This window comes from Lonchura striata, chromosome 35 (genome assembly GCF_050655825.1).
Source record: "Lonchura striata isolate lonStrDom1 chromosome 35, ASM5065582v1, whole genome shotgun sequence".
Taxonomy (NCBI): domain Eukaryota; kingdom Metazoa; phylum Chordata; class Aves; order Passeriformes; family Estrildidae; genus Lonchura; species Lonchura striata.
The window spans coordinates 2,703,575-2,730,334 of record NC_140737.1 but is presented as its reverse complement, the minus strand read 5'-3'; the positions used below and the strand labels follow the sequence as shown (position 1 = coordinate 2,730,334).

Genomic DNA, 26,760 nt, shown 5'->3' with positions numbered 1-26,760 from the left:
ATGCTATCATGATCATCAAGTCTCAGTTTATTGTGACAGATTACACAGTTTATATATGTTTGTTAATTAGCTCATACATATTGCAAAAGCCAAGCTCATGATTGGTTGCTATGTGACTTGTACTATTATCTTAAAAGTATCTTTGTGAATGATACTTGCCTGTCCAGCTGGCCTTGCAGTTAGAACAGCTTAGTACTCCTTTGTTCTTCTCTATCTATTTCTACATACCAAGCAGTTTCAATATCCTGCTTTCTGCACACCATCTACTCTTCAGGGCCATGCGAACTTTGCAGCAGTCACGTAGCCCTCCCTACTTGGATTAATTTTACAGTATCATGTCCCCTGTTGTACAACCATTCCTCTGTCAAGCTCTCTTCATCTCCCCCGTTTTCTTTTTGTACAAGAAGGTGTGCATTCTGCATTTTCTGCAAAAGCTGCTGCATCAAGCCTTGCAAGCAAGTAAACACACAGGGCAAAACAAGCAAAAGTATCACAATTATGCTTAGAACTATTACGCCGTATTTGATAATGTCTCTTAACTATGGTCCGATCCCCAATCCTTTTAGCTATCTTTTTAAACCTAATCTATCCTCTACCTTTAACTGTTGAGTTAGCTCGGTCAATTTTCGTATTTGCTTTTGGATAGATGTAGAGTGATCAGATAAGTTCATACAGCACATTCCTTCAAATTCTTCACAACTATGACCTTGGGCTAGAAGAAGTAAATTAGTGGTAGCTGCTCTGTTTTGCAGAACTGCATGACAGATACTACCTATATTTGTGGCAAGCTCACTTAATATTTTAGATGGAATACTAATTTATTTTTTTGTCCAGTAGGCTAGGATTTTTAATTGTGTGAGAGCTTGCACTGAAGTAACTCGTGGGGTGAAAAATGAGGTTAGTTTTACAGAAGTGCACCCCACTTCATATTTCTCAGGTTTTTGATTGTTCTGTTTAACATGAAAGGAACAAACTTAATTCTAAATACAAACTACATTTATGATAAACTTAATGTTATGCTTTTGATTATCTAATTGATTGTTCCTCTTTTTCTTTTGCCATTGAAAAGCAATGGCAAAATGAACAGAAAAATCACAGGCATTACTAAAACTCATTAAAACTTAGTAAAAAAGTCTATAACATAATTAAAAACACACTTATGAAAAAACCCAAAGTCCACAATCTTCTGTGGGTGAAACACAAATCTTTGCACAATCCACTTTTGATGTGCATCCTCTGATTTACTTGTGGAGAGATTAGTGTTCTCTTGAAATTGATAAGTTTAACATTCTTCACTGAAATCTATCTAGATTCTGCACCTGCTAAAACACAAACAAACTCAACACCCCCCACAGGGACTGGAGGATCCTCTCTCAATTCTGTTTCCTAAAATTTGCATGAAGAAATGGAAATATCAACATTTTTGTTATAAACATGAAAAAACATCAAGAACAAAACAATGCATATAGTAAAGAAACTAACAACAAATAAAAATCAATCAGATAATACACAATTAATATTACATATAAAATCACAGTTACCAAGTGCTACACTATCAAATTGTCATCCCAGAGTCTGAAGCAGCTGATAAACCTTAAAACAACAGAGATTTGGATAAAACATGTCCGGATCATGTTTCTCCAAAACTCCTTTCGAGGCTCAGCTGCCCTACATGGTCAAATTGTTAAGCCAAAAGGACTTGAATACTTTTTGATGCAGAAAACACCTGGGTCAATCACACCATCCACGTAGAGCCAGAGCTTGGCCAGAGCTCAAACTCTAATTGGAGGATATGTTTTAACACATTATAAAACAAAAGTCATAGAAATAACAGTTATAAGTAAAAAACCTTACTATTAAAAATTTATCAAACTATCAAATAATTGAACCTGTCCAAAAATCTCTTTCAAGATAAAAATTCTCTAAATATAACAAACCCTTTCTTCAGAAATCTGAAAATTTGAAGTCTGAAATTTTGAACCAAAATTTGGATAACGAATTTTTAAAGGAAGATGAATTGCAGCTGCATAAAAGATTGGATAAAGAAAACACATGAGTAGTTAAAAAATCAAAAACACAGGATCCTGAAAAAACATCTTGTAATCAATCACCTAAAGAGACAATAAAACATATGAAAACTGACTGTAAATACTATAACAACACCTTAATACCTTAATACCTTAATAATAATTCTTATCACAAAAATCAGACAACTCACATTTTATGATCAACCTATTGTTTAAAATAGTTTAAGACAATCCTTTTAAAGCACTCATATAACATTAGTAACAATCACTACTTATCATTACCTACAAAAACTTAACAATCACTATTTATCGTATTATCCATAAAACTTAAAAATCATTATTACTTATATTATTATCTATAAAAACCCAAAGACAGAGATTACAAAATCAATACTAAAATTCCATCAGATGACATTTTCTCAACTCTTTGTTTGCAGAGACATTTTTGGTAATTAAATCATTACTAACATTTTTATCTTTATACAGTGATTTTCATCCATATCATATTTGAAATAACATTGATTGACATAATGTTCATCCTTCTTGGTATCTTGGAAAACACTCGGTCCTGCTGTACTTTTTCATTACGTCTTCTGACTCTTGTAAGAAATTGGAAAGATGCTGTTGAAATTTTTGCTGTAGTGTTGCGATCCTGCCATCGGTGGCGCTGCTGCTCTTGGCGTTGTCGCTGCCATGGCAACCAGGACTGTGCCGCCATCTCCGCCACCATTGCTGGGCGCTGCGGGGAGATGAGGGGCGGCGCCACCTCGCTCCCGTCCTTGTTGCATCACCTTGTGGATGGGAGAAGAGACACCCCCGCCACGGCCGCGCCCCGCCTGCTTCGACTCCAGTGCGGCTGAGCCCCAGGAACGCCCCTCTTCCCCCTTGCGCTGTTGCTCGGCAACAAGGAGCCTTCCATCTCTCGGCTGATGTCCGCTCCGCCCCGGGCTCGCCTCCGGCTCGGTGCTGGCCGTACCCGCTCTGTCTGGCCCCGCGCCCGCAGCTCCGCGCTGCCGCTTCTGCGCTCCGCCCGGGTGGCTGGCCGGTGCTCACTGCCGCAGCCCGCTGCCTTAGTTCTGCCAACCTCCAACCTCCGCGGGTTGCTGCGCTCACTTTTCTTCGGCAAGGCAGCACTCCCGCTCCAGCTCCCGGCCCCGGCCACGTCCACACCCGCCGTTTGGGTTCCTCGTGAACGCCGAGGTCTTCACTGCTCCAGCAGACTCTCACAAACAAACAACAATGCGAAAAGTATTTTTCCTCCCGTTGGGAACGGCCCAATTTGGAGTCTGGAGACTTTTGCTCTGTTCTACCTGATTCCTGTTCACAAAAAGTGAATTTGGGATCCCAGTCCTGTTGCCATAAAGCAATTTGGACCTCAATTTCTAGCACCTCAATGCTACTAGTGTCTATGGGAGGTACAGGCATTTCAGAAGCAGAGATGGGAATGGGAAAATTTGTGAGAACCGGAGGGTTTGGCTCACTGGAGAGAAGCGAGGGTTCATATTCTTTATTCTTCTCCCGAGCTGTCTGTATCCCTTCCACCGCCCTCTTTTCTGCCTGACACATTAACAATTCGTTATGAACCACTCTCCAAAGTTTACTCATTTTCTTGCCCGGTTTGTCATCATCTAACACTAATTCCCACAACTTATCCCTATATCTTCTCCATTCTGAAAGTTCATGAACACTATGCAGGTTAATGAAAAAGCTATAGGACTTGACATGATGCAATAGCGAGGGGAGATCCTTATCTAAGTCAATCTTCCTAATCTGCCTTTTTCTAAGAGAAGTACTAAACAAATCATATGCTGCTTGCCTTTCCATGATTACATCGGTACTGTTGCTGGCTCCTTCAGGCTTCGGCAGCACGTATCGGCTGAGCCCACTTCTACGGTCACTCAGGGCACGGAGCAGAGCGTTTCGCCTCTTCTCTTTATTTTCGCCGTCCTTCCAGCTGCAGGACCCGCACTCCAACGCAGCACCTCTCTCGCCTTTGACTCAGATGAGGTCCCTGTTCGGGCGCCAGTTGTAGGAGGGATGCCGCGGGAGACAAGACTCATGCTATCATGATCATCAAGTCTCAGTTTATTGTGACAGATTACACAGTTTATATATGTTTGTTAATTAGCTCATACATATTGCAAAAGCCAAGCTCATGATTGGTTGCTATGTGACTTGTACTATTATCTTAAAAGTATCTTTGTGAATGATACTTGCCTGTCCAGCTGGCCTTGCAGTTAGAACAGCTTAGCACTTCTTTGTTCTTCTCTATCTATTTCTACATACCAAGCAGTTTCAATATCCTGCTTTCTGCACACCATCTACTCTGCAGGGTCATGCGAACTTTGCAGCAGTCACGTAGCCCTCCCTACTTGGATTAATTTTACAGTATCATGTCCCCTGTTGTACAACCATTCCTCTCTCAAGCTCTCTTCATTGTCCCTTCCTAGTCCTCTCTCTTTTCCCCTTCATCTCATGGAATAAACAGCTTGGACAACCACAGCAGGGGAATTGAAGCCTCTTTGGAATCTTTGCCCAACTCCTGACGCGCCTTCCCTCAAGGCCCCCGTATATCTGGGCCAGCCTGGTGATATGGGGGCTGTGAGGGTTAGGCGCGTCAAGAATGTACAACAGAAATTATTTCAACTACACATAGCATGGGTAGGCTGAGAAAATCATCCCATGACACCTGAGTTTTACAAGATTTTGCCCAAACCTTTTACAGTCCAAAACCAACAGAAGGCCATTTGTTTAATGTTCATTGGTCTCCATTTGCAAAGTTCTTAGTATTTTTTTCCCACTGGACCTGGATTTCTTCACCTCTGATGTTAATAAAGGCCATACTCCTTGATTTCCTTCTCAGGCTTTTCCAGTCCAGGTGTCTCCAACTATGCCAGGGGGCAGTGTCTGGGGTTGACGTTCCTTGCTGTTTGCGGATGATGGTCATAGATTTTTCTCGATGGTCATGATATTTTTGGGTACCTTTTGGGTTATTCCCAGTTTATTGAGATGTTAAGCTCATTTCCCTTGAGTGGTGTAACATCCCTTTAAAAACCCATTAGAATTCCTTTCCCCGAGGCAAAGGCAAACCAAGCCTGACTAGGGAAATGAAAAAAAATTAAACTTGGTGTATTATCCAACACACATGTGCAGAGCAAGCCCCCGGCTGCTGAGTCTCAGGAGAAGGCTGAGGGAAATGCACCCACTACGACCCCTCTGCGACTCACTCCGCATCTGGTGCAGAAGTTTGGATGCCTGCAGGGGTTGCTTGTCTCCTCTGGGTGTGTTCTTCCTTCCCTCTGGGAGGGCCTTAATGGAAATTAGTTCCATTTCTCCTGCAGACCAGAGTGGCAGGGAGTCACTGCAGGCTGGTGATACTCTGATACAAGGAAACGGGTGTGCATACAAACCACGCTGTGAAAAGCCAGTGTCCATAAGGGAGCCAGAGGAGCCCTGAATCTTTATTTGAATAAAGGGAGAGAGTCCATGGGGTCATCTGCTGCTGGGGTTTTCTCTCTCAAAGTTTTGGAGGACACAGCTTCCTTCTAAACTCCTGGCCACATGCTGCCCTCTTCCTTTCCCCACTGGCTGGGGTACCAGGCCAGGGGACTGCAGGGACCTTTGTACCCTCTTTTCCTTTTGCAAGGTATTAGTTCTGGTCTCCATCCAAACTGTAATAGATAATGAGATGATTGGCTCTCACAATTAAGGGATGAATATTGTGTGTATCTTAAGAGAAGCTTTATTGATGTAGAGTTATGTTATTGTGATTTGTTGTTTAGATGTTCTCTGTTCTCCCCACAGTCCCCTTTCCCCTTTTATAAATGAAAATTAGTCCAGCCAAATTAAAAATGAAATAATATAAAATTTATTTAGGAATGAATTCTCTCTGAGCCAGCCACAAGGAAAAGGACAGCGCTGAGCCCGGGTTTGGCGCTGGGTGTGTGACAGGAAGGAGCCTCTCGGCAGAGGTTCCCCTGGACACACACACCACCCTCCTGGGCCCTGCAGTTCTTATAGGAAATTTTCTGCCCGAGGCCAGGATTTCAGTCATCTGCCTTTTCTTTCTATTCAGAGTCCCACATATTCATAAAGTTCTTTTCTCTGAGCCAGGGTTGAACAATCCAGGTCCAGGTGTGGACAATTTTTCCTGATGAGGTTATGGGAACCGTGGCATTCAGATGTATCAGCCCGGAGGACTCCAGCGATCCCAATCTTGGGTCGCTACCAGCATGATCAGCTCCCAGGTGTTCCAGTATCGCCTTTTGGGACAGCCCATCTGCAGACCAGCCACATGTATTGGATTGTAAATGAGGCATTGGCCAAAAAAAACCTGGCTCTGGTGGAACTGAATATGTGGAGGGCAGCAGCTCACAGTGCTGGTGTGTATATTTTGTAATAACTAAATATTTTGTGGAACTCTGGAATTTTGGGCATTTTATTGGATTTTTGGGGGATTTAATGGCATTCTTTGGGGATTTGGTTTTTGGTTTTGTTTGGTTTTTTTTGTGGTGGGATTTTGGGGGATTTTGTGGGGTTTTGGGGTGTTGCAAGGATTTCTTTGGGTGTTGGGGGGATTTTCTTGTGGTTTTGGGTACATTTTTGGGGGGGATTTGTGGGGTTTATTTGGGATTTTGTGGGCTTTTATTGGAATTCTGGGGTGTTCTAATGAGGTTTTTGTGAGATTTAATTGGGATTTTGTGAGTTTTACTGGGACTTTCAGGGGTTTAAAGGAGATTTTGGTGCCTCTCAGCCCTTCCCCACACCCTGGGACAACTGCAAAGCCACCCCAAAATTCTTCTTAAACACCAAAATATCCCAATAAAACTCTCCAAAACCACAAAGAATCCAACAAAATCCCAGTGAAACCCACCACAATTCAAAAAAACTCTCAAAAACTTCAATAAAGCCTCCAAAAAACAACATCCCCAAATCCCTAAAAAAACCCCTCAAAATCCAATGTCCCCAAAGCCACAAAACCCCGAAACATCCTGTAACTGCCACAAAACCCAGTAATTCTCTCCAAAAACCCAATAATTCTCCCTAAACTCCCAACAAACTCCTCCAAAGCCCAAAAACGCCATCAAAATCCCCCCAAACCCCCCCAGAGCCCGCCAGACTCACTGGGGGCTGTCCTGGGTCAGGGGCACTGCCCGGTGGAACAGGAGCCACTTCAGGGGCCCTCGGAGCTTTTTGGGGAGGGGGCACCATGGGAGACCCCCAAAATCGGGGCAGGGGGAACCCCTGTTGTGCTCCTCCCCCAAACCCCCAGACCCCGGCTCAGGGTGGGCCTGGGACCCCCCGGGACCCCCAAATCCCCCCAGGACCCCCTCCAGGAACTGAAAACCCAGCCAGAGACCCCCAAGGCTGGCCCAGGACCCCCTGAGAGCCCCCAGACCCCAATCGAGCCCAGCCCAGGATGTCCCCTGAGACCCCCGCAGACCCTTCCAAAGACCCCACCCAGGACCCTTCCGGGACCCCCCCAGACCCCTCCCCAAAACCTCTGAGGACCCACCCCAGACCTCATAAGACCCCTCCAAGACCCCTCCCCCAGGATCCCCAAGACCCCTCCCAAAACCCCTCCAGGACCCCCCAGACCCCTCCCGAAACTCCCCCCGGATCCCTCCCCCAAGGCCCCGATCCCCCCAGCCCCTCCCCAGCCCCTCCCCAGCCCCCAGCCCCAGCCCCTGTGCGGACCCCCCTCCCCAGCGGCGCCGCCCCAGCCGCTCCCGCGGCTCCCGCCTCTCCCAGCGCCTCCCCCGCTCTGGCAGCGCCGCCCGCAGGGCCCGCCCGAGCCCGCTCCCGGCTCCCTCTGATTGGCTGCCGCGGCGCGGGGAGGCGGGCGCTGCTGAGGGGAGCCGCGCGATGATTGGTCGATTCGGCACGGGGCGCGCCGCTATTGGCTGGGGAGCCCGCGCGCGTGGCGGAGGCGGGAAACTGTGAGGAGAGCGCGGCTGAGGAGGGGCTGAGGGGGGGCCGGGGGGAGCTGGGGGGGTTTGGGGCGGGTCTGGGGAGAAATTGGGGATTTTGGGGGGATTGACGGGAAATAGGGGGTGTGCGGTGGGTTTTGGGGGCAATGCGGGGGTCTGAGGGGGCTTTGGTGGGTCTGAGGGGGTTTAGGGAGCTTAGGGGGGAGCTTGAGAGGGTCTGGAGCGTTCTCAGGTGGGTTTAGGAAGATCTGAGGGGCATTGGAGGGTCTGGGGGTATTTTGGGGGGGGTTGTGAGAGGAACTGGGGGGTTCTGAGGGGATCTGAGGGAATTTGGGGGGTCTGAGGGGATTTCATAGGGTTTAGGTAGGATTCAGGGGTGTAAAGGGGATTTGGGGGGGTCCAATAGGATTTGGGCGGTCTCAGGTGGGTCTGGGGTCAATTTGGGGTAAAGTGGGAGGATCTGAGGGTACCTGGGGGGTTTAGGTGGGTCTGGGTGGATTTGGGGCTCTGGGGGCACCTAAAGGGGTGCCAGGGGGTGAAGGGGTCGCAGCCCCCAGACGCCCCTGAAGCCCCCCTGTCCCCACAGAGGGGTCCCGGCCCTGGCGGTGCAGGACCCCCGGCCCCAGCCCAGCATCTCCATCAACCACCTGAACCGGGACACCAAGGAGGACGGGGATGGCTGGGGGGTCCTGGGGGCTCTGAGAGTGTCCGTGCCTGTCCCCAGGGGCTCAGGCTGTCCCCTGGGTGTCCCAGAGCTGGAGACGTCCCTCTGCACCGTTTCCTCGCCGTTTGGGCAGATTTTGGACATTTTGGTGCGGCGCAGTCTCGGCCTGCGGGGCCAGGCCTTCCTCACCTTCAGGGAGATGAGCAGCGCCACCAACGCCCTGCGCTCCCTGCAGGGCTTCCCCTCCTGCGGCCAACCCGTGGGGAGACAGCGACTGGGGGAGTTCTGGCACTGGGGAAAGAACTGCAATGCTGGGGAAAAACCGCCAAACTCTGGCCTCAGATATCCCCAAAATCCAGCTTGGAATCCCTCCAAATGCACCCTGAACACCCCAAAGCTTCCCCTTCTATGACAAGCCCGTGGTGAGACAGAAATGCTGGGGGAAAATCCTGGAATCCTGGGAAAAAAACCCAAATCCTGAGGGAAAAAAACCAAACCCAACCAGGATTCCCCCCAAAATCCCATCAAGAATCCCTGAAGTCAAATTGGAAACACCCCCTAAATCCAACCAGGAACCTCCTAAAGCTTCCCCTTCTATGACAAGTCCATGGTGAGATCCAAATCCCTGGGAAAATCCTGACATTTTGGGGAAAAAATCCTGAAATTCTGGGATAAATCCTGAATTCCTGGAGGAAAAACTCAAAATGTAGCCTCAAATATCCCCATAATCCAACCAGGAGCCCCCCAAAGCTTCCCCTTCTACCACAAGCCCATGGTGAGAGAGAAATCAGAGTAGAAGTCCTGCAATTTTGGGAACAATTCTGAAATCCTGGGGAAAACTCCAAAATTCTTGGGAAAAAACCCAAATCCAGCCTCAATTATCCCTAAAATCCACCCTAAAACTCCCCAGAGCTTCCCCTTCTGGGATAAACCCGTGGTAACAGCAGAATCTTCAGAAAAATACCCAAATTTTGGGAACAATCCTGAAATTCTGGGAAAAAAAGCACAAAATTCAATTGGGAACCCACCCAAAATCCTGTGGGAAGCACCCAAATCCAGCCAGGAACCCCCCAGAATTCACCCTGAATCTCCCAAACCTTCCCCTTCTACCCCACAGTGAGATCCAAATCCAGGGGAAAATCCACAGATCCTTGGGAAAACAGGAAATGTTGGGAAAAAGCCTGAAATCCGCGGAAGAAACAGAAATCCACCTCCAATCCCCTGGGAATGACCCCAGACCCCTGTTGGAACCTCCAAAATTGCTCTAAATTCCCCCAAAATCCTGCTGAATTTCCCCAAATTCCTTCTAGGACTTGCCAAAATCCCTCAAAAACGTCCCTGATTGCTCCTGGAACTGCCCCAGATCCCTTCTGGAGCCTCCCCAAATCCCTCAGAACTCTTGAAAATCCCTTGGAAAACCCCAAAATCCCTCTTGGAACTGCCCCAAATCCCTGAGAATTCCCCCAGATCCCTCAGAAAGCCCCAAATCCTCCCCAGACCCCCTCTGAATTCCCCCAGATCCCTCAGAAAGCCCCAGATCCCCTCTGGAGCCTCTTCCAGATCCCCCCAAAATCCTCGGGAACAACCCCAAACCCCCCGAGCCGTCCCCAGATCCCCCCGGACTGATCCCAAATCCCCCCGGAGCCAGCCCAGGTCCCCTCTGGAAGCTCCCCGAGTCCCTCGGGAAGCCGCAGATCCCCGGGAGCCGCCGGGCAGCGCCGGGAAAGCCCAAAGCCCCGCGGCAGTGCCGCATCCCGGCCGGAGCTGCCCCGGGAGCCCCGCGGGGCCGGGGCCGGGGCCGGGATGCGCCGTCCCAGCGGATCCAGCGCGCCCGGCCGGGCTCGGCCAGCGCGGCCCAGGGCAGGGAGCGCTGGTGGGGCGGGAGCGGGAGCGGAGCGCGAACGGGACCAGCGCAGAGCCAAGGGGGGAGAGGCCCCGGCCCCACAGAGAGCGGGGCCGGAGCGCGGGGCCGGGCGGGGATGGCTCGGGGATTGTTCCGGGCGATTCGGGCACTCGCAGCGATCTCTGCGGGATTCTTGGGCTGCTCCTGGGAGGTTTGGCTGGGATTTTGAGGGAAGTTGCTGTGGGGATTTTTTGGGTGCATTTCCTCGGGCTTTGGGTGGGATGTGAAGGGACTTGGGGGCATTTTTTGGGGGATTTGAATGGGGTTTGGTGGGATTTCGGTACGGATTTTTGGAGTGGATTTTGTGTGGATTTTGGGGGGTTTTTGGGGAAATTTCGGTGGGATATTTTGGGTGATTTGGTGGGATTTTTTTGTGTGGATTTTGTGTGATTGGGGAATTTTTGGGGGCATTTTTGTACAGTTTTTTTCTGTGTGGATTCTGTGGGATTTTCATGGGAATTTAGTGGGACTTTTTGAGGGATTTTTCTGTGGGATTTCTGGGGATTTTGAGGGCAATTTTTTATGGGGATTTTGAGGGATTTCTATGAGCCTTGGGGTGATTTTTGTGAGGAGTTTTGGGGTGAGTTTTGTGGGCTTTTGGGTGGAATTTTTGTGGAGATTTTCCTGGGATTTTGTGTGGATTTTCTGGCATTTTCGAGGATTCTATGGTGGAATTTTTATGTGATTTTAATGGTATTTTTGGTGGGATTTTTTGTGAGGATTTTGAGTGATTTTTATTGGATTTTGGTGGGGTTTTGGGGGTATTTTTTTGGGAGATTTTTGCTGGATTTGGGGTAGTTTTTTTGGGGATTTTATGGGATTTTGGTGATATTTTTGTGGGGGATTTTGGGGAGATTTTTGTGAGTTTTTTTAAATTATTAATATTTCGGTGGGGTATTTTTTTGTGGTTTTTTTTCAGGATTTTGTTGGGATTTTGGTGTTTTCTCTTGGGATTTTGGGCAGATTTTGTGTTGCGTATCCAGAGTGACTTTGGGCAGCTCTGGGGCAGCTTTTGGGGTTTGTCTCCCGTGTCCCCCAGCTGTGGCAAAGCCCCGAAGCACATCCTGTTCCTGCCCAGCTCCCTGAGCAGCCCCAGGAGCTGATGCTCCCCCTGCTCCTCAGCCAGGGAGATCTGGGGCAATCCCGGCATTCCAGCATTCCGGCCGGGCTTTGGGGCACTGCGGGATTTTGGGGCTTGGGGGGTGAGAGGCTGAGGGGGCTTGGGGCTGGATTTTTTTTGGACAATATTGGAATTTTGGGGGGGAATGTCTGGATTTTTAGGAGGAAATTTCTGAGTTTTTTGAGGAAAATAACAAATTTGAGTGGGAGGAAATTCTGGACTTCTTAGGGAGGAATAATTTGGAGTTTTGGTGGGAAATTTCTGGATTTTTGGGGATGAATTTCTGGATTTTTTAGGGGGGAATTTCTGAATTTTTTTGGTGGGGGAGTTTCTGGTTTTTTGGGGAGGGATTTTTGGATTTTTTTGAGGGGGAATTTCTGGATTTTTTTGGAATGTTTCTGTATTGTTTGGAAATTATTCCGGATGGGGAACAGGGTTGGGTTTGGATTTGGGGAGAAATGTTTCTGGATTTTCTGGGTAAATTTCCTAGTTTTTTGAGAATATTTCAGGAGTTTTTTGAGGAACATTTCTGGATTTCTTTGGGGAACATTTCTGAATTTCTGGGGGAAATGTTTAGGATTTTTTTTTTTTGTTTTTGAGCATTTCTTGATTTTGGGGGATATTCCCGGGTGTCTGGGGAACATTTCTGGGTGTCTGGGGAACATTCCCGGGGTGTATGGGGGAGGTTCCCGGGGTGTCTGGGGGAGGTTCCCAGGTGTCTGGGGAAGGTTCCCGGGTGTCTGGGGAACATTCCCGGGTGTCTGGGGAACATTCCCGGGTGTCTGGGGAAGGTTCCCGGGTATCTGGGGAACATTCCCGGCTGTCTGGGGAAGGTTCCCGGGTGTCTAGGGAAGGTTCCCGGGTGTTCCGGGCTCTCCTGGCCCCGTTCCCATCCCAGGTTCCCGGGGTTCCAGGAGCTGCGCTGGTGCCCGGGCGCCGCGACATCGCCTCGCTGCAGTTGGACACCGAGGTGCAGGCGGGTGCCGCCCGCGAGGCCCTGCAGGGCTCCAGCATCACCCAGAGCCACCCATGGAGATCTCCTTCACCAAAAAGTGACCCAGAACACCCCAAACCCCACCAAAATAACCCCAAACCCCCCCAAAATGGGCCTGAAATACCCCTCAAAAACTGCCTCAAACCCACCACTAAATAACCAAAATCTGCCCCCAAACACCCCAAATCCCTCCAAACCACCCTGTAATCTCAGAGGAATGCCTTGAAATCCCTCCAAACCACCCTGAAATTCTTCAAAGCTGCACCTGAATGCCATAAATCTGCTCCAAAACACCTCAAATGCCTTCAAGCTGCCCCAAAATCCCATGGAAACACCCTGCAGTCCCTCCAGACCACCTAAAAATCCCATAGAAATACCCTGAAATCCCTCAAAGCACCCCAAAATCCCATCGAAACCCCTGAAATCCCATAAAAGTGCTCCCAAATCCCATAGAAACACCCAAAAATCCCTTAAAACCACCCCTAAACACCCTAAATCCCATAAACCTGCACCCAAATCCCATAGACCACCCGCCAAATCCCAAGAAAATACTCCAAAATCTCAGAAAACTGCCCCAAAAATGGTCCTGACCCTGCCCCAAACCCCCTGCACGCCCCCACTCCCCCAGGTAAGTTCAGCTCAGCCCAGCCCAAATCCTCCCTTTTTTATCCTAAATCCTTTTTTGTCCTACATCCTCCTTTTCTATCCCAAATCCTCATTTTTTTTATTCCAAATCCTCCTTTTTTAACCCCAAAATCACTTTTAATCCCTAATGTCTTTTTGACCCTAAATCCTTCTTTTCCCCACCTAAATCCTCCTTTTCCCATGACAAATTCTCCTTTTTTCTCCCCACATCCTTTGTCTGTCCCCAAATCCCTTTTCCAATACCAAAATCTCTCTTTTCCACCCCAGTTCCCCGCCTCGCTCCCCTTTCCACATCCCAAATCCCCTTTTCCCATCCCAAATCCTTCCCTGTCCACCATAAATCCCCTTTTCCCACGCAGGATCTTTCCCCATCCTGAATCCCCCAATTCCCACCCATTCCCCTTTTTTTCCCGGTGTTGTACCCAGGGTCTTTCTGCAGACATTGCACCTGGAGCTGCCCCAAATAACCCCAAACAAACCCCAAATAACCCCAAACAAACCCCAAAAAACCCCAAACAAACCCCAAAAAACCCCAAACAAACCCCAAATAACCCCAAACAAACCCCAAATAACCCCAAACAAACCCCACTGTGTCCCCCAGGACTGGAGTGGATATGGGGGGGTCATGACCCGAAACTTTGGGGACTGGGAGGATTGATCCTAAAATTTGGGGTTTAGGGGGGTTTGACACCTCGGGGTTTGGGAGTTTTTGACTCCAAACTTTGGGAACTGGGGGAGTTCAACACCCCAGGCTTTGGGATTTTGCGGTTTTTTTCCCATGATTTGGGGATCAGGGGGTTTCACCCCCAAACGTTGGGATCAGGGTGATTGGACAACCCAGGTGTTTCAACCCCCAGGATTTGGGGTTTGGGGGTTTAGACCCAAAAATTTGGAAACTGGGGGGATTGACCAACTGATTTTGGGGGATTTAACCCCAAAGTGGGGGAGATCAGGGGTATTTGACACCCCAGGGTTTGGGATTGAGGAGGTTGACCCCAAAGTTTGGGAATTGAGGGGTTTCACCCCAAACTTTGGAGAGGAGGAGGGTTGGACAACCCAGGTATTTCAAACCCCAGGAGTCGGGGATTGGGGGTTTTAACCCCAAACTTTGGGGGCTGGGGGTGTTTGACACATCAGGATTTGGGATTTGGTGGTATTTGACCCCAGACTTTGGGAATTGGGGGTGTTGGACACCCCAAATATTTTGAAACCCAGGATTTCGGGTCAGGAGGGTTTAACACCAACGTCTGGGATTTTGGGAGTGTTTGACACCCCAGGATCGGGGATTTGGGGGGTTTGATCCTAAAATTTGGGGTTTGGGGCAGGGGGGAGGTTGACATCCCAGAGTTTGGGTTTGGGGGTGTTTGACCTCTCCCCTCCCAGTGTTGGGATTTGGGGTGTTTGACCCCAATGTTTGACCCCCCGGGTTTGGGGTCGGGGTTGGGATAGGAGCCATTCCCTGGAAACAGCGGTGGGATCGGGATCGAGAACAGGAACGGGAATGGGATCGGGATCCGGAGTGGGAGTGTAATGGGGTTGGGAATGAGATCGGGATCGGGAACTGGCCCGGGAACGGGAACAGAAATGGGAATGGGATCGGGAACAGGATCAGGGAACGGGATTGGGATCGGGAAGGGGAGAGACCCTGACTCAATAATGGAGCCCACCCCCAGGGAGCGATCCTGCCCCAGTCCCGGAATGGACCCATCCCCTCAATCCCGGACCCCTCCCCAATCCCAGCCCCTCCGCAGCCGCTGACCGGACCCTCCCTCAATCCCAGCCCGCCCCAATCCGGATCGGAGCCATTCCCGGACCGGACCCTTCAATCCCTTTTTGGGGCGGCTCCTGCCGCTTCCAGCCCATTTTTGGGGCTTCCAAGCGGCTCCGGGGACCCTCCCCATTTTGGGGTGTTGGGGTGGCCCCAAGGCCGCCCCGAGGGCCGAGGGGGGATGGAAACCCCCAAACCCGGGGGGCTCCTGGGGGTCCCCAGTTCCTCCCGGCCCCGCCCCGAAGCAGATCCTGGCCAATCAGAGCGCGCGGCGTTGATGACGATTCAGTTCCCGGGCAGAAACTCGGCGCTGGTCCCGCCTGGCGATTTTCAGCCAATCAGCGCCCGGGACGGCTCTGACTCATCAGTTGCCAGGCAGAGCCCAGCGCCCCTCGCAGCACCGGCCAATCTAAACATACAATCGAACACACCTGAGTAAAACAATTCATACTACAGATATACTAAACACGAAACCAAACACCACTGTAATGTCTCATACAATTTAACCAAACAATTAAATTTTAAAAACACCCTTAAACACTCTAAAAAAATTAAAATTGTTTTAACAAATGTAATTGCAGATGGGTGGTTCTATATGAATATTGGTTTTTGGATTGTTTGGGCCAGCTGATTTAAAAAATATATATTTTTATAGGAATTTAATAATCTGAGAAGGAGCCACTCTACAAACATAACTGACTGAAAATGAAGGGGACAAAAATCAGTAACTCTGAAAGTTTTCTTTGCTATCAAACACATCCCACCACTCCAAACTGGGATCCCACTTCTCCCAATCTCCTCCCAACCCCATCTCACCCTGGCAGCTGTGGAATCAAGTGAGCTTTGTGTGGGATTGAGTTTTTTCACGGTCAGAACATGAAATTTGAAGTGGGATTGTGCCTTTATAGGTTAAAATTCAGTTGTTTTTAGTGGGATTGAGTGGTTTTGTGGTGACAAATTCATCCCTCTTGGCTTTTGGAGTGCAAAGAGATGGAGAATACTACCCAAAATTCCCCCAGAACCCACAAATCCTCCAGAAGTTGAGTTCATTTTATCCAGGGAGAGTGCAGCTGCAAGTGCCAGGAACAAACGAGACGGGGCTTGGTTTCACAAAGCTCCAGAATCCATTTCTTACCCCCAAAAGACAGGGCAAAGGCAGCGCTGTGGGGTTTTAGAGAACTTGGCAGAGGGGCAGGGCGAAGGGAGAAGCCTGTGAAGAGCAGGTTTGGCATCCACCTGGACCTGCAGAGACCAACCCAAGCACCTGCAGCAGCGTGTGTTACTCCCCTTTGGACAGAGGGGTGAGCAGAACCATCTCTGTCCATCCGTGAGCCCCAAAGTTCTCTGTGGGAGCTGTGAATTAAAAGGCCTTTGCACACTCACTTTTCACATCTTCCCTGTCTGCTGTGTTTCAACTCTTGGTAAGATTTGCCTCCTGCTTGCTGGGAGCTGCCATGGCCCAGGGCCAGCACAGAGCTGGGCTGGGTGGGCCAGGCAGAGTGGTGGAAAGTCTTGGCTGATCTTGGTGTGTGCCTGGCCTCAGAAAAGGCTTGGAAGGTTTGCCTGACAAGGTGTCCTGCTCACTGGCTCTCCCTGTGCATCTTGGAGAGCACAAGGTAGGCATTTTGGGCAGCTGGGCATCAGCAGGCCTTCCAATGGGGGCGTGTTGTGGAGCGAGCCCAGCTGAGATACCCTGAGAGGAGCCCAGGGCTCCTTGCTCCTCTCTGCTGGCCCGTGAGCGTCTGTCTGCTCTCGGGATGGCCCTGGCTGTGTCAGGGCTGCTGCATGGACACGAGACAGCCGGTCCTGTCCCGCTGGGTCCCAGCAGTGCCTGGCAGCCGTCCTGCATCCACATCAGGATGCTGGCCAAGAGAGGCCCTGGAAGCTGAGGCAGCTGATTTGAAGCTTTTGCAGGTGCCAACAGGTCAAGGCCAACAGTGTTCCCTCAGGATACAGCATTCCTGAGGGGCTTCCCCGGAGCTGCCTGATGCCACCCACTCCTTGTGGCAGTAGTTGCTTTCCTGTGGAAGGTTCTACCTTCCCCAAGAGCACAGAGGGAGCTGGAGAAAGAGTTTGCCAGGCTGCTCTCTATCCTTTACCAGCAGCCCTGGGTGAGCGGAGTAGTCCCAGCTGAGCACAGATGTGCCAATGGAAGAGCCGTGCCAATGGAAGGCTCGGTGGGAAGGATGATCCAGGATCCATAGGCCTGGCAGCCTGAGCTTGCTGCCGGGGAAGGCCTTGGATCAGATCCTCCTGAGTGCCATCCCATGGCATGTCAGGGAACCAGGGGGTCTGCAGGAGGGTGGGACAGGGACAGGGACAGGGACAGGGACAGGGACAGGGACAGGGACAGGGACAGGGACAGCTGGGGCTCCTGGCAGGATATTGAGGGCTTCTGTGCGGTGTTTTCAGATTGTTGGTGTTGGAGGTGTGTTGGGGAAGGAGTTGTCTGGGAGGTGAGAGGTCTAGGCTGGAATTTGAGTCTGTTTGAAGGCAGCATCTGTGGTTTGGCACAGCTTTGCTTATGGGGTGCAGAAAGAATATCTGTGACTGCTTCTGTTCATGGTCCTGATTCTGCTGCAGGGAACAAGAGGGGAGAGCTGTACTCTATTGGCCACTTAGATCTCTATACCGGAGCAGGGTTAACCATTTTGCCATCTACTCATTGTTGCCATCAGTTGCTCCAGGTGTTCCTGCCAACAGCCCCTGCAGGCAGGAGCACAGCCCCCAGTGCCCCTGGGCTTTGGCTCCCTCTGGCACAGAAGCCCCCGGGTGCAAAGGTCTCTGGGGCAGGAGATGGCACCAGCCCTGCCAGGGCTCGGGGGGTGGCAGGTCTGCTTGGGCAGGGACTCTGCCTCACCTGCTGGTGTCAGCGCTCCCCAGGCCCCAGGGCTCAGAGCAGCATTCCTGCCCTGGCCCACAGTTCCTTGTCCGTGTCACACCTGCGGGTTTGGGATGGCCACGAGCCGGGACGTGTCCCAAGGAGGCCGTGCCAACTTCTGTGGAGGCCCTGTGCCCTTCCCAGCACAGCTGCGTCGGCAGCCCTGGGGGCTCCTTCTGCTGCCCTGAGCCCGCAGAGCAGGGCAGCGTTTGCGGATGGTTTGAGCCGTTCCTAAAGATCCTGTTGGGCTGTCTCAGACACTTGAGGCCAGGGATTCCTTCCAACCTGGGCCACTTTGGGTGGGCAGGGGGCAGCCCCAGAGCAGGTGGCAGTGTTTCCAAGGGCCCTTTGTGACACATGCAGCATGGAATGGAGCCCAGTGTCCAAGGGCCCTTGCTGACATGGTGCAGCATGGAATGGATCCAGGTGTCCAAGGGCCCTTTGTGACACGTGCTGACACAGGAGCTGGAAGTGGCAAGAGCATGCCACAGTGCTCGGAGCAGGTGACAGGACAGGACGGGACAGAGCGGTGCCGTGAGGAGCCCCCACACAGCACGCTCATTCCTGTCTGACCCGGAGCTTTTCTGAGGCATTTTTCCTGCAGCTGACCTCGAGACCAGACCACAGGACTCGGTGACCTGTGGCCTTCTGAGGCTTCAATTCTGCAGGTGCCCTTGAGGGCAGAGCGTGGGACTTGATAGCCCAGAGTTTTCCAAGTTATCTCTCCTGAGGGTAGCCAGAAATCCGGTCAGTGACATGGAGCAGGGAGCCCTGAGAGTGCCCAAGCTGACCTGGATGGAGGAGAAAGAAGGCAGCCCTGCAGCTGCCCCAGCACAGGAGACTGAAGAGGTGGTGCTGTTCCATCCACCACAGGAGAGTGAGTGGCAGAGCCAGGCTGCAGGGCTGGTGCCTTCAGCCAGCTTGGCCCCATCCCATCCCATCCCATCCCATCCCATCCCATCCCATCCCATCCCATCCCATCCCATCCCATCCCATCCCATCCCATCCCATCCCATCCCATCCCATCCCCTGGGGCCATGCCCATGGACAGGATGGAATAGGGGCCGGGCAGACACCCCACAGCCGTGCTCCGTGCCCTGGGCTGTCACGGGGCTGTCCCTGCCTGGGCAGCGCAGGGCTGGGCTGTGTTCTCCGGCCTCTCCCGCAGCCCCTCAGCTCGGGCTGCACTCGCTCTTTGCCAGGTGCAGCCGTGCAGCGCACACGAGAGCAGGAACGCACCCGTGGCCGCTTCCGCAGAACAGCGCAGGTACCTGCAGCCATCCCCACCTGGGCTGGGCCTGCTGGCACTGCTCAGCCCAGCAGCACGCCTGCAGCACTCCGTGGCTTCTTGCCCTTCTCCTACAGCTCGTTTGCAAATTCATCAAAAGAATTTGGCAGGAAGAGACCAGCACCATGGACCCTGGGCTCAGAGCGTACTCAGAGCTCCTCGGACATGAGACCAGTGCCGCCCTGCTGGATTTGCTTGTGCAGAGGGGTGTTTCCAGAGCAGAGCAAGTAGGCAGCTGTGGCCAGGCTTCAATTCCCCCATGAGTCACACGGCTTCCCAAGCCACAGTGCTGGGCCCTGTGAGCCTTTGAGGCCATCGCAGTGCGGTGGGAAGGGAAGCACTTCTCTGGGGACACTGGGAACACTGCTCCCTCCGGCAGCTTTCCAAGTCTCCCTGTGCCTTCTCCAGGTGCCCGCCATGGTGAGATACATCCACCAGTGGCTCATGGCCAATGATTCTACTGAGCACAGGCTGGACAACGCCCTGCTGTATCTCACAGAAGCGCAGCCAAATGACGCAGTAATGAAGCTCCTGTGTGTGGCCCCATTGTGTGACAGGTACGGGGCCCACCTGCCCAGAGGGCTCAGGGCTCACCCCAACCCATCGCCCTGCACAGCCTGTCCCAGGTGTCTGACCCACAGAGAGTCCCAGGGCCCTCTGGCTGCTCCCTCTGCCAGCCCTGGCACGTCAGCCCCCGAGCCTGCTGCCATGCTCCCTCGCTGCCCCACAGGGGCCTGTCCCCACAGGGCTGGGCTGCCTGGCTGATGCTGGAGAGGGGCAGTGGGCAAAGGCAGAGCCGGCAGTCAACCCAGGCCCCTAGAGATGCCCAGGCCACGGTGCTGTGTCTGAAATCCCCTGAGACGGACCTCTAACCCCACAGAGCTGCCATGGCCATGTGGAAGAGCATCATGCGCATGCCCTGGACTGCAGAGCTGGCACAGCAGATACTCCTGGATGTGCTGGGGAGCTGGCCAGAGCACAGCACATGCACCTCTGATGGGGACCACACGGCTGTCCTTGCCCTGGCTGTGAATTTCTGCCAGTGGCCTTTGCTGGCCCCAAGGCCACCTCTCCAGCAGCTCTCCATCCTCCCTCCCCCACGGCGTCTCTCTGCCTCAGGCGCTGGGCTGAAACCTGGCCTCGGGGCAGCTCCAGGGCCACCAGGCCCGGTGCTCCCCCTGCGTCTCTCCGGGCCTCTCCCTCCCGTGCTCGGGCCCTGCCACACGGACACCTCGGCACTGAGCGCTGTCTCGGGCTGCTCTGTCCTTTGCAGGCAACCGTGGTGATGTGGAAGATCCTCCAGCTGCCCTGTGTCCCAGATATAGTGATGGAGCATTTCCCACAGTTTTTTGTGCATCTGCTCTTCCAAGTGTTCTTCAGCACCAAAGAGATGCCAGAGGCAGTTGGTACCTTCTGGAAGGGATGCCAGGAAGAACACGGCCTTGCCACCAGCCCCAACAGTTGCTCCATCCCAGTCCTTCTGTCCCTGCCACATGACCAGGGCAGGAGCCAGTGTTCCCAGTGTGACCCGGCTTTGCTCTGCACTCAGGTTTGCAGTGAGGACCCTGAAGTCCCTGCTGTGCCGAATGGACTATGAGGATGTGGTGGTGTCAATGGAACACAAGCGTGGCTGGGACACGCTGCTCTGTGCTGACACCCACATTTATGCCGTGGGTCTGCTGGCCAGGTGAGACCCCCTTCTCCCCATTGCTCCCGGCATTTGTGCTCCGTGTCTGGGGTATCCCACTCAGTCCCCATGGCTGTGGGCCGGAGGGACAAGGGATGGCCAAGCAGACTGGGAAAGGCTGGGAGAGGAGGCTGCCCAGTAGCAGCCACATCTCAAAGGGCCCAGGTCCCCCTGCAGGGTGGGGGGTAAAGACAAGAACTGCATCAGTCTGTCCTGGGAGGGGCTTCCCCCCCCAGCTCAGGGTCTTAGTGTCGTAGGAGCAGGCCCCCAGCCGGGTAATCATTATCACTGACTCCATGTATTGCAGAAGTCTGATCAATAATAATCTTTATTAAGAAACTCATTGTTCTTAGAGATAGTTATGATATAGGTTGATTTTAATTGGTTTTCTAGTCTAAACACTATCATGATTAGTTAATTAAGAAAGCACCCTTTGGTAGACAAATCTCTGTAACATAGTCCACATGTTCACAATACCAGGTGCAGCATGTTAAGAATGTTTTTTCATTCTTTCCTCTGATCTTCTCAGACTTTCTCAGGCGATGCTGTCTCCTTGAGTTGCTCCGCAAAGAGATGCCGTACTGAAACTTCCCTGCCCTGGCATTCCTTGTGGAGGTGAGTCTGAAGGCCAGCGCTGCCTCCCAGCTCTCTGCCCTCTCGTAGCCGCAGCTGCCTGGGATGGTGCCCACGCCCTGCGCTGCTGCCTGGTCCCCGCCCTGTGCGGTTCTGGGCTCCTGCCGGCCGGGTCCCCTGTCACTGCCCTGTGCCTTTCAGGTCCTGCATTGCCTGGACTTGAGCGCATGCAGTGACAGCATCATGGATCTCTTGTCGAGGCACTTGCTGAGTGAGTGCACAGAGATGCGCCGCCAGGTTCTGAGGGCCCTCCTCTTGCTCAGGGATAATCCCTCGCTGGTAAGGAGGGGCAGCAGCTGAAGCCGTGCAGGCAGCATGGGGCTGGGGAACGCAGTCTCTGGAACTTGGCTGGGCTTCAGGCACTGGGGCAGCCGCTCCCAGCTCTCCTGCCTCCCACTTCAGCTGCCCGAGTGCTGCGGGACAGGCCTGTGGCCTCTGGGCCCTGTGGCAGCAGGGTGGCCTTTCACACACTTTTGTTCTGCACAGGCCAAAAGAATGTGGATCCTGACCAAAGCCTCGCGGTGCTCACCAAGGATCCTTGGATGGTGAGAAGGGGGCAGTGGCTGAAGCTGCGCTGGGCAAAGTAGCCCCTTGGGCTGGCAGGGCTTCAGGAGCTGAGGCAGCTGCTCCCAGCTCTCCTGCCTCACCTGCCCAGTGCTTTGGGACAGGCCTTAAGCTTCTCTGTGATGTTACAGTGATCCTTTGAGGTCACACATCTTTTTGTGATGTCACAGTGACAACTCTCTGTGATGTCACAGTGACATCTTTGTGACGTCACACAACCTCCACTTGATGTCACATACACATCTGTGTGATGTCACTCTGATATCTCTGTGATGTCATACAGTTCTCTGTGATTTCACACAACCTCCTGTGATGTCACAGAGATATCTCTGTGATGTCACACTGATATCACTGTGATGTCACACTGCTCTCTGTGAAGTCATACAGACAGCTCTGTGATGTCACTCTTACATCTCTATGATGTCACACAGCTGTCTGTGATGTCACACAGCTCTCTGAGATGTCACACTGACACCTCCATGACGTCACACTGACATACCTGTGATGTCACAATGACACCTCTATGATGTCACACAGCTCTCTGTGATGTCACTTTGACATCTCTGTGATGTCACACAGCTGTCTCTGATGTCACACTGACATCTCTCTGATGTCACACAACTCTCTGTGACGCCACACTGACACCTCTGTGATGTCACACTGACACCTCTGTGACATGACACAGCTCTCTATGATGTCACAGTGATATCCCTGTGATGTCACACAATCTCCTGTGATGTCACACAGATATTTCTGTGAAGTCACTCTGACACCTCTATGATGTCACAGTGACCCTGTGATGTCACACAGCTCTCTGTGATGTCACAAGGACATCTTTGTGATGTCACACAACCTCCACTTGATGTCACATAGATATCTGTTTTGATGTCACAGAGACATCTCTGTGATGTCACACAGCTCTCTGTGATGTCACACAGATCTCTGTGATGTCACATGGCCATCACTGCCATGTCACACAACATGCTCTGATGTCACAATGACATCTCTATGATGTCAAACTGACACCTCTGTGACGTGACACTGCTCTCTGTTATATCACACTCCCCCTGTGAGGTCATAAAGCATTTTGTGATGTCACACTGACATCTCTGAGATTTTACACAGCTCTCTGTGTTGTCACAGTGACCCTGTGAGGTCACACAGCTTTTTGTGATGTCACAGTGATAACTCTGTGATGTCACACAGCTCTCTGTGATGTCACAAGGACATCTTTGTGATGTCACACATCCTCCACTTGATGTCATATACACATCTGTGTGATGTCACTCTGACATCTCTGTGATGTAATACAGCTCTCTGTGATGTCACACAAGATCCTCTGTTGTCACACTGACATCTCTGAGGTGTCACACAGATCTCTGTGATGCCACATGGACATCTCTGTGATGTCACTCTGAGGTTTAACAAGTCCAAGTGCTGGGTCCTGCCATTTGGCCACAACAACCCCTGGAACCTCAGGGCCTGAGAGGAGATTGCACAAACCTGTCCGTGAGTCAGAGGAAAATCCTAAAGTTTCTCAAGGCATTAATGGGTGCCACTGAGGTCCATCCCAACACAGGCTCCTCATGGGCTCTTTGGAGAAGAGAACTGGAGGCCAGGATGGCACAAAAACCTCGCATACACTCAGTGTGGGAAGGAAAATCCAAAGTACCTTAAACACCTTGAGTACCTGTCCTGGTTTGTAAGATAAGCTTGTATTCTATTTGCCATCTGTTGGAGGTTGGGCAGGTTTGTTATCACTTCCAAGAACAATGGTTTGCTCCGAAGAGGTAATGGTTTGTTAATGGGCTCTTGACTGGCTCACTGCAGGCCTGGTAACATAAAACCATCCCATTGTGAGGTGCTCCACCCAGAGGGGGAAGCCAAGCACTCCTTTATTGTATAAGGGGGTACCTTTTTGGGGACAGAGTAGCTCTCTCTCTTTACGGGATTCACAGAGAAACAGCTCTCTCTTTGCAGGATTTCCCAGAGAAGCAGCTCCTTCAGCAGGACTCCCGAGAGAAGCGGCTGGAGTGTGGTGAGGCGGCAGCGGCAGAGCTCAGAGGCGGCCCCAGCGCAGAGGAACACCGGCCCAACTGCCACCAGATCTTCAGAGAAAACTATACCCTTCTAAAGATCACCACTTCAGCTGCAATTCATCAGCCACTGCAAGAGGAGCAGCTATCATTTCAACCGGACTGCTACCAACACTCCGACTCCTCAGGTTGTGGACTTTATCACTAATTTTGTTTGTACCAATTGCATTTGCCTTTTTAAATTGTTATCTAGTTTCTCCTAGTAAAGAATTGTTACTCCCATTCCCATATCTTTGCCTGAGAGCCTTTTAATTTAAAAATCCTGGTAATTCAGAGGGAGGGTGAAGAGAGCCTGACAGAGGAATGGTTGAACGACAAGGGACATGATACTGTAAAATTAATCCAAATAGGGAGGGCTACGTGACTGCTGCAAAGTTCGCATGGCCCTGAAGAGTAGATGGTGTGCAGAAAGCAGGATATTGAAACTGCTTGGTATGTAGAAATAGATAGAGAAGAACAAAGAAGTGCTAAGCTGTTCTAACTGCAAGGCCAGCTGGACAGGCATGTATTGATCACAAAGATACTTTTAAGATAATAGTACAAGTCACATAGCAACCAATCATGAGCTCGGCTTTTGCAATATGTATGAGCTAATTAACGAACATATATAAACTGTGTAATCTGTCACAATAAACTGAGACTTGATGATCATGATATCATGAGTCTTGTCTCCCGCGGCATCCCTCCTACAACTGGCGCCCGAAAGCAGGGACCTGATCCGAGCCTAAGGCGAGAGAGGTGCTGCGTTGGAGTGCGGGTCCTGCAGCTGGAAGGACGGCGAAAGAGCCGATACTCTCTGCTCCGCGCCCTGAGTGACCGCAGCGGCGAGCTCAGCCGATACGTGCTGCCGAAGCCTGAAGGAGCCAGCAACAGTACCGACGTAATCATGGAAAGGCAAGCAGCATATGTTTTATTTTGTGCTTCTCTTAGAAAAAGGCAGATTAGGAGGATTGACTTAGATAAGGATTTCCCTTCGCTATTGCATCATGCTGAGTCTTACGGCTTTTTCGTTAACCCCCATAGTGTTCATAAACTTTCAGAATGGAGAAGATATAGAGATAAGTTGTGGGAATTAGTGTTAGATGAGGATAAACCGGGCAAGAAAATGACTAAACTTTCGAGAGTGGTTGATAACGAATTGTTAATGTGTCAGGCAGAAGAGAGGGCGGTGGAAGTGATACGGACAGCTCTGGAGAAAAATAAGGAATGTGAACCCTCGCTTCTCTCCAGTGAGCCAAACCCTCCAGTTCTCACAAATTTTCCCGTTCCCATCTCTGCTTCTGAAATGCCTGTACCTCCCATAGACACTAGTAGCATTGAGGTGCTGGAAATTGAGATCCATGCCATGCCATGGCAGTGACAACGCCGAGAGCAGCAGCGCCACCGATGGCAGAATTGCAACACTACAGCAAAAATTTCAACAGCATCTTTCCAATTTCTTACAAGAGTCAGAAAACTTAATGAAAAAATATAGCAGTACCGAGTGTTTTCCAAGATACCAAGAAGGATGAACATTATGTGAATCAATGTTATTTCAAATATGATATGGATAAAAATCACTGTATAAAGATAGAAATGTTAGTAATGATTTAATTACCAAAAATGTCTCTGAAAACAAAGAGTTGAGAAAATGTCATCTGATGGAATTTTAGTATTGAGTTTGTAATCTCTGTCTTTGGGTTTTTATAGATAATAATATAAGTAATAATGATTTTTAAGTTTTATAGATAATATGATAAATAGTGAGTGTTAAGTTTTTGTAAGTAATGATAAGTAGTGATTGTTACTAATGTTATATGAGTGCTTTAAAAGGATTGTCTTAAACTATTTTAAACATTTCTTGTTAATAGGTTAATCATAAAATGTGAGTTGTCTGATTTTTGTGATAAGAATTATTATTAAGGTATTAAGGTGTTGTTATAGTATTTACAGTCAGTTTTCATATGTTTTATTGTCTCTTTAGGTGATTGATTACAAGATGTTTTTTCAGGATCCTGTGTTTTTGATTTTTTAACTACTCATGTGTTTTCTTTATCCAATCTTTTATGCAGCTGCAATTCATCTTCCTTTAAAAATTCATTGTCCAAATTTTAATTCAAAATTTCAGACTTCAAATTTTCAGATTTCTGAAGAAAGGGTTTGTTGTATTTAGAGAATTTTTGTCTTGAAAGAGATTTTAAACAGGTTGTCTTGGTTCGACAAGACAGGAGTCTGTGGAAGAGGGCAAAGCCTCCTGTAAATGGAGAACGGCAAACCCCCCCTCCCTCTGAATTACCAGGATCTTTAAATTAAAAGGCTCTCAGGCAAAGATGTGGGAATGGGAGTAACAATTCTTTACTAGGAGAAAACTAGACAACAATTTAAAAAGGCAAATGCAATTGGTACAAACAAAACCAGTGAGAAAGTCCAGAACCTGAGGAGTCGGGGTGCCCGTAGCAGTTCTGCTGGGACAATTGCTCCCCTTGCAATGGTTGATGAGTTGCAGCTGAAGTGGTGATCTTTAGAAGGGTACAGTTTTCCTCTGAAGATCTGGTGGCAGTGGGGCCGGTCTTCCTCTGTG

The 26,760-nt window shown here is 50.5% G+C and overlaps 2 protein-coding genes across 2 annotated transcripts in view; both read right to left on the bottom strand.

Moving 5' to 3' along the window:
- The window catches only part of LOC144247634 (uncharacterized), a 748,886-nt gene that overhangs the window by 171,358 nt on the left and 550,768 nt on the right, over positions 1–26,760 (bottom strand). The gene's annotated exons all lie outside the window — the stretch shown is intronic.
- The window catches only part of LOC144247632 (uncharacterized), a 375,628-nt gene that overhangs the window by 171,358 nt on the left and 177,510 nt on the right, over positions 1–26,760 (bottom strand). The window contains 1 exon segment of the mRNA XM_085565237.1: positions 21,665–21,674. Coding sequence (XP_085421363.1) covers positions 21,665–21,674 — 10 coding nt within the window.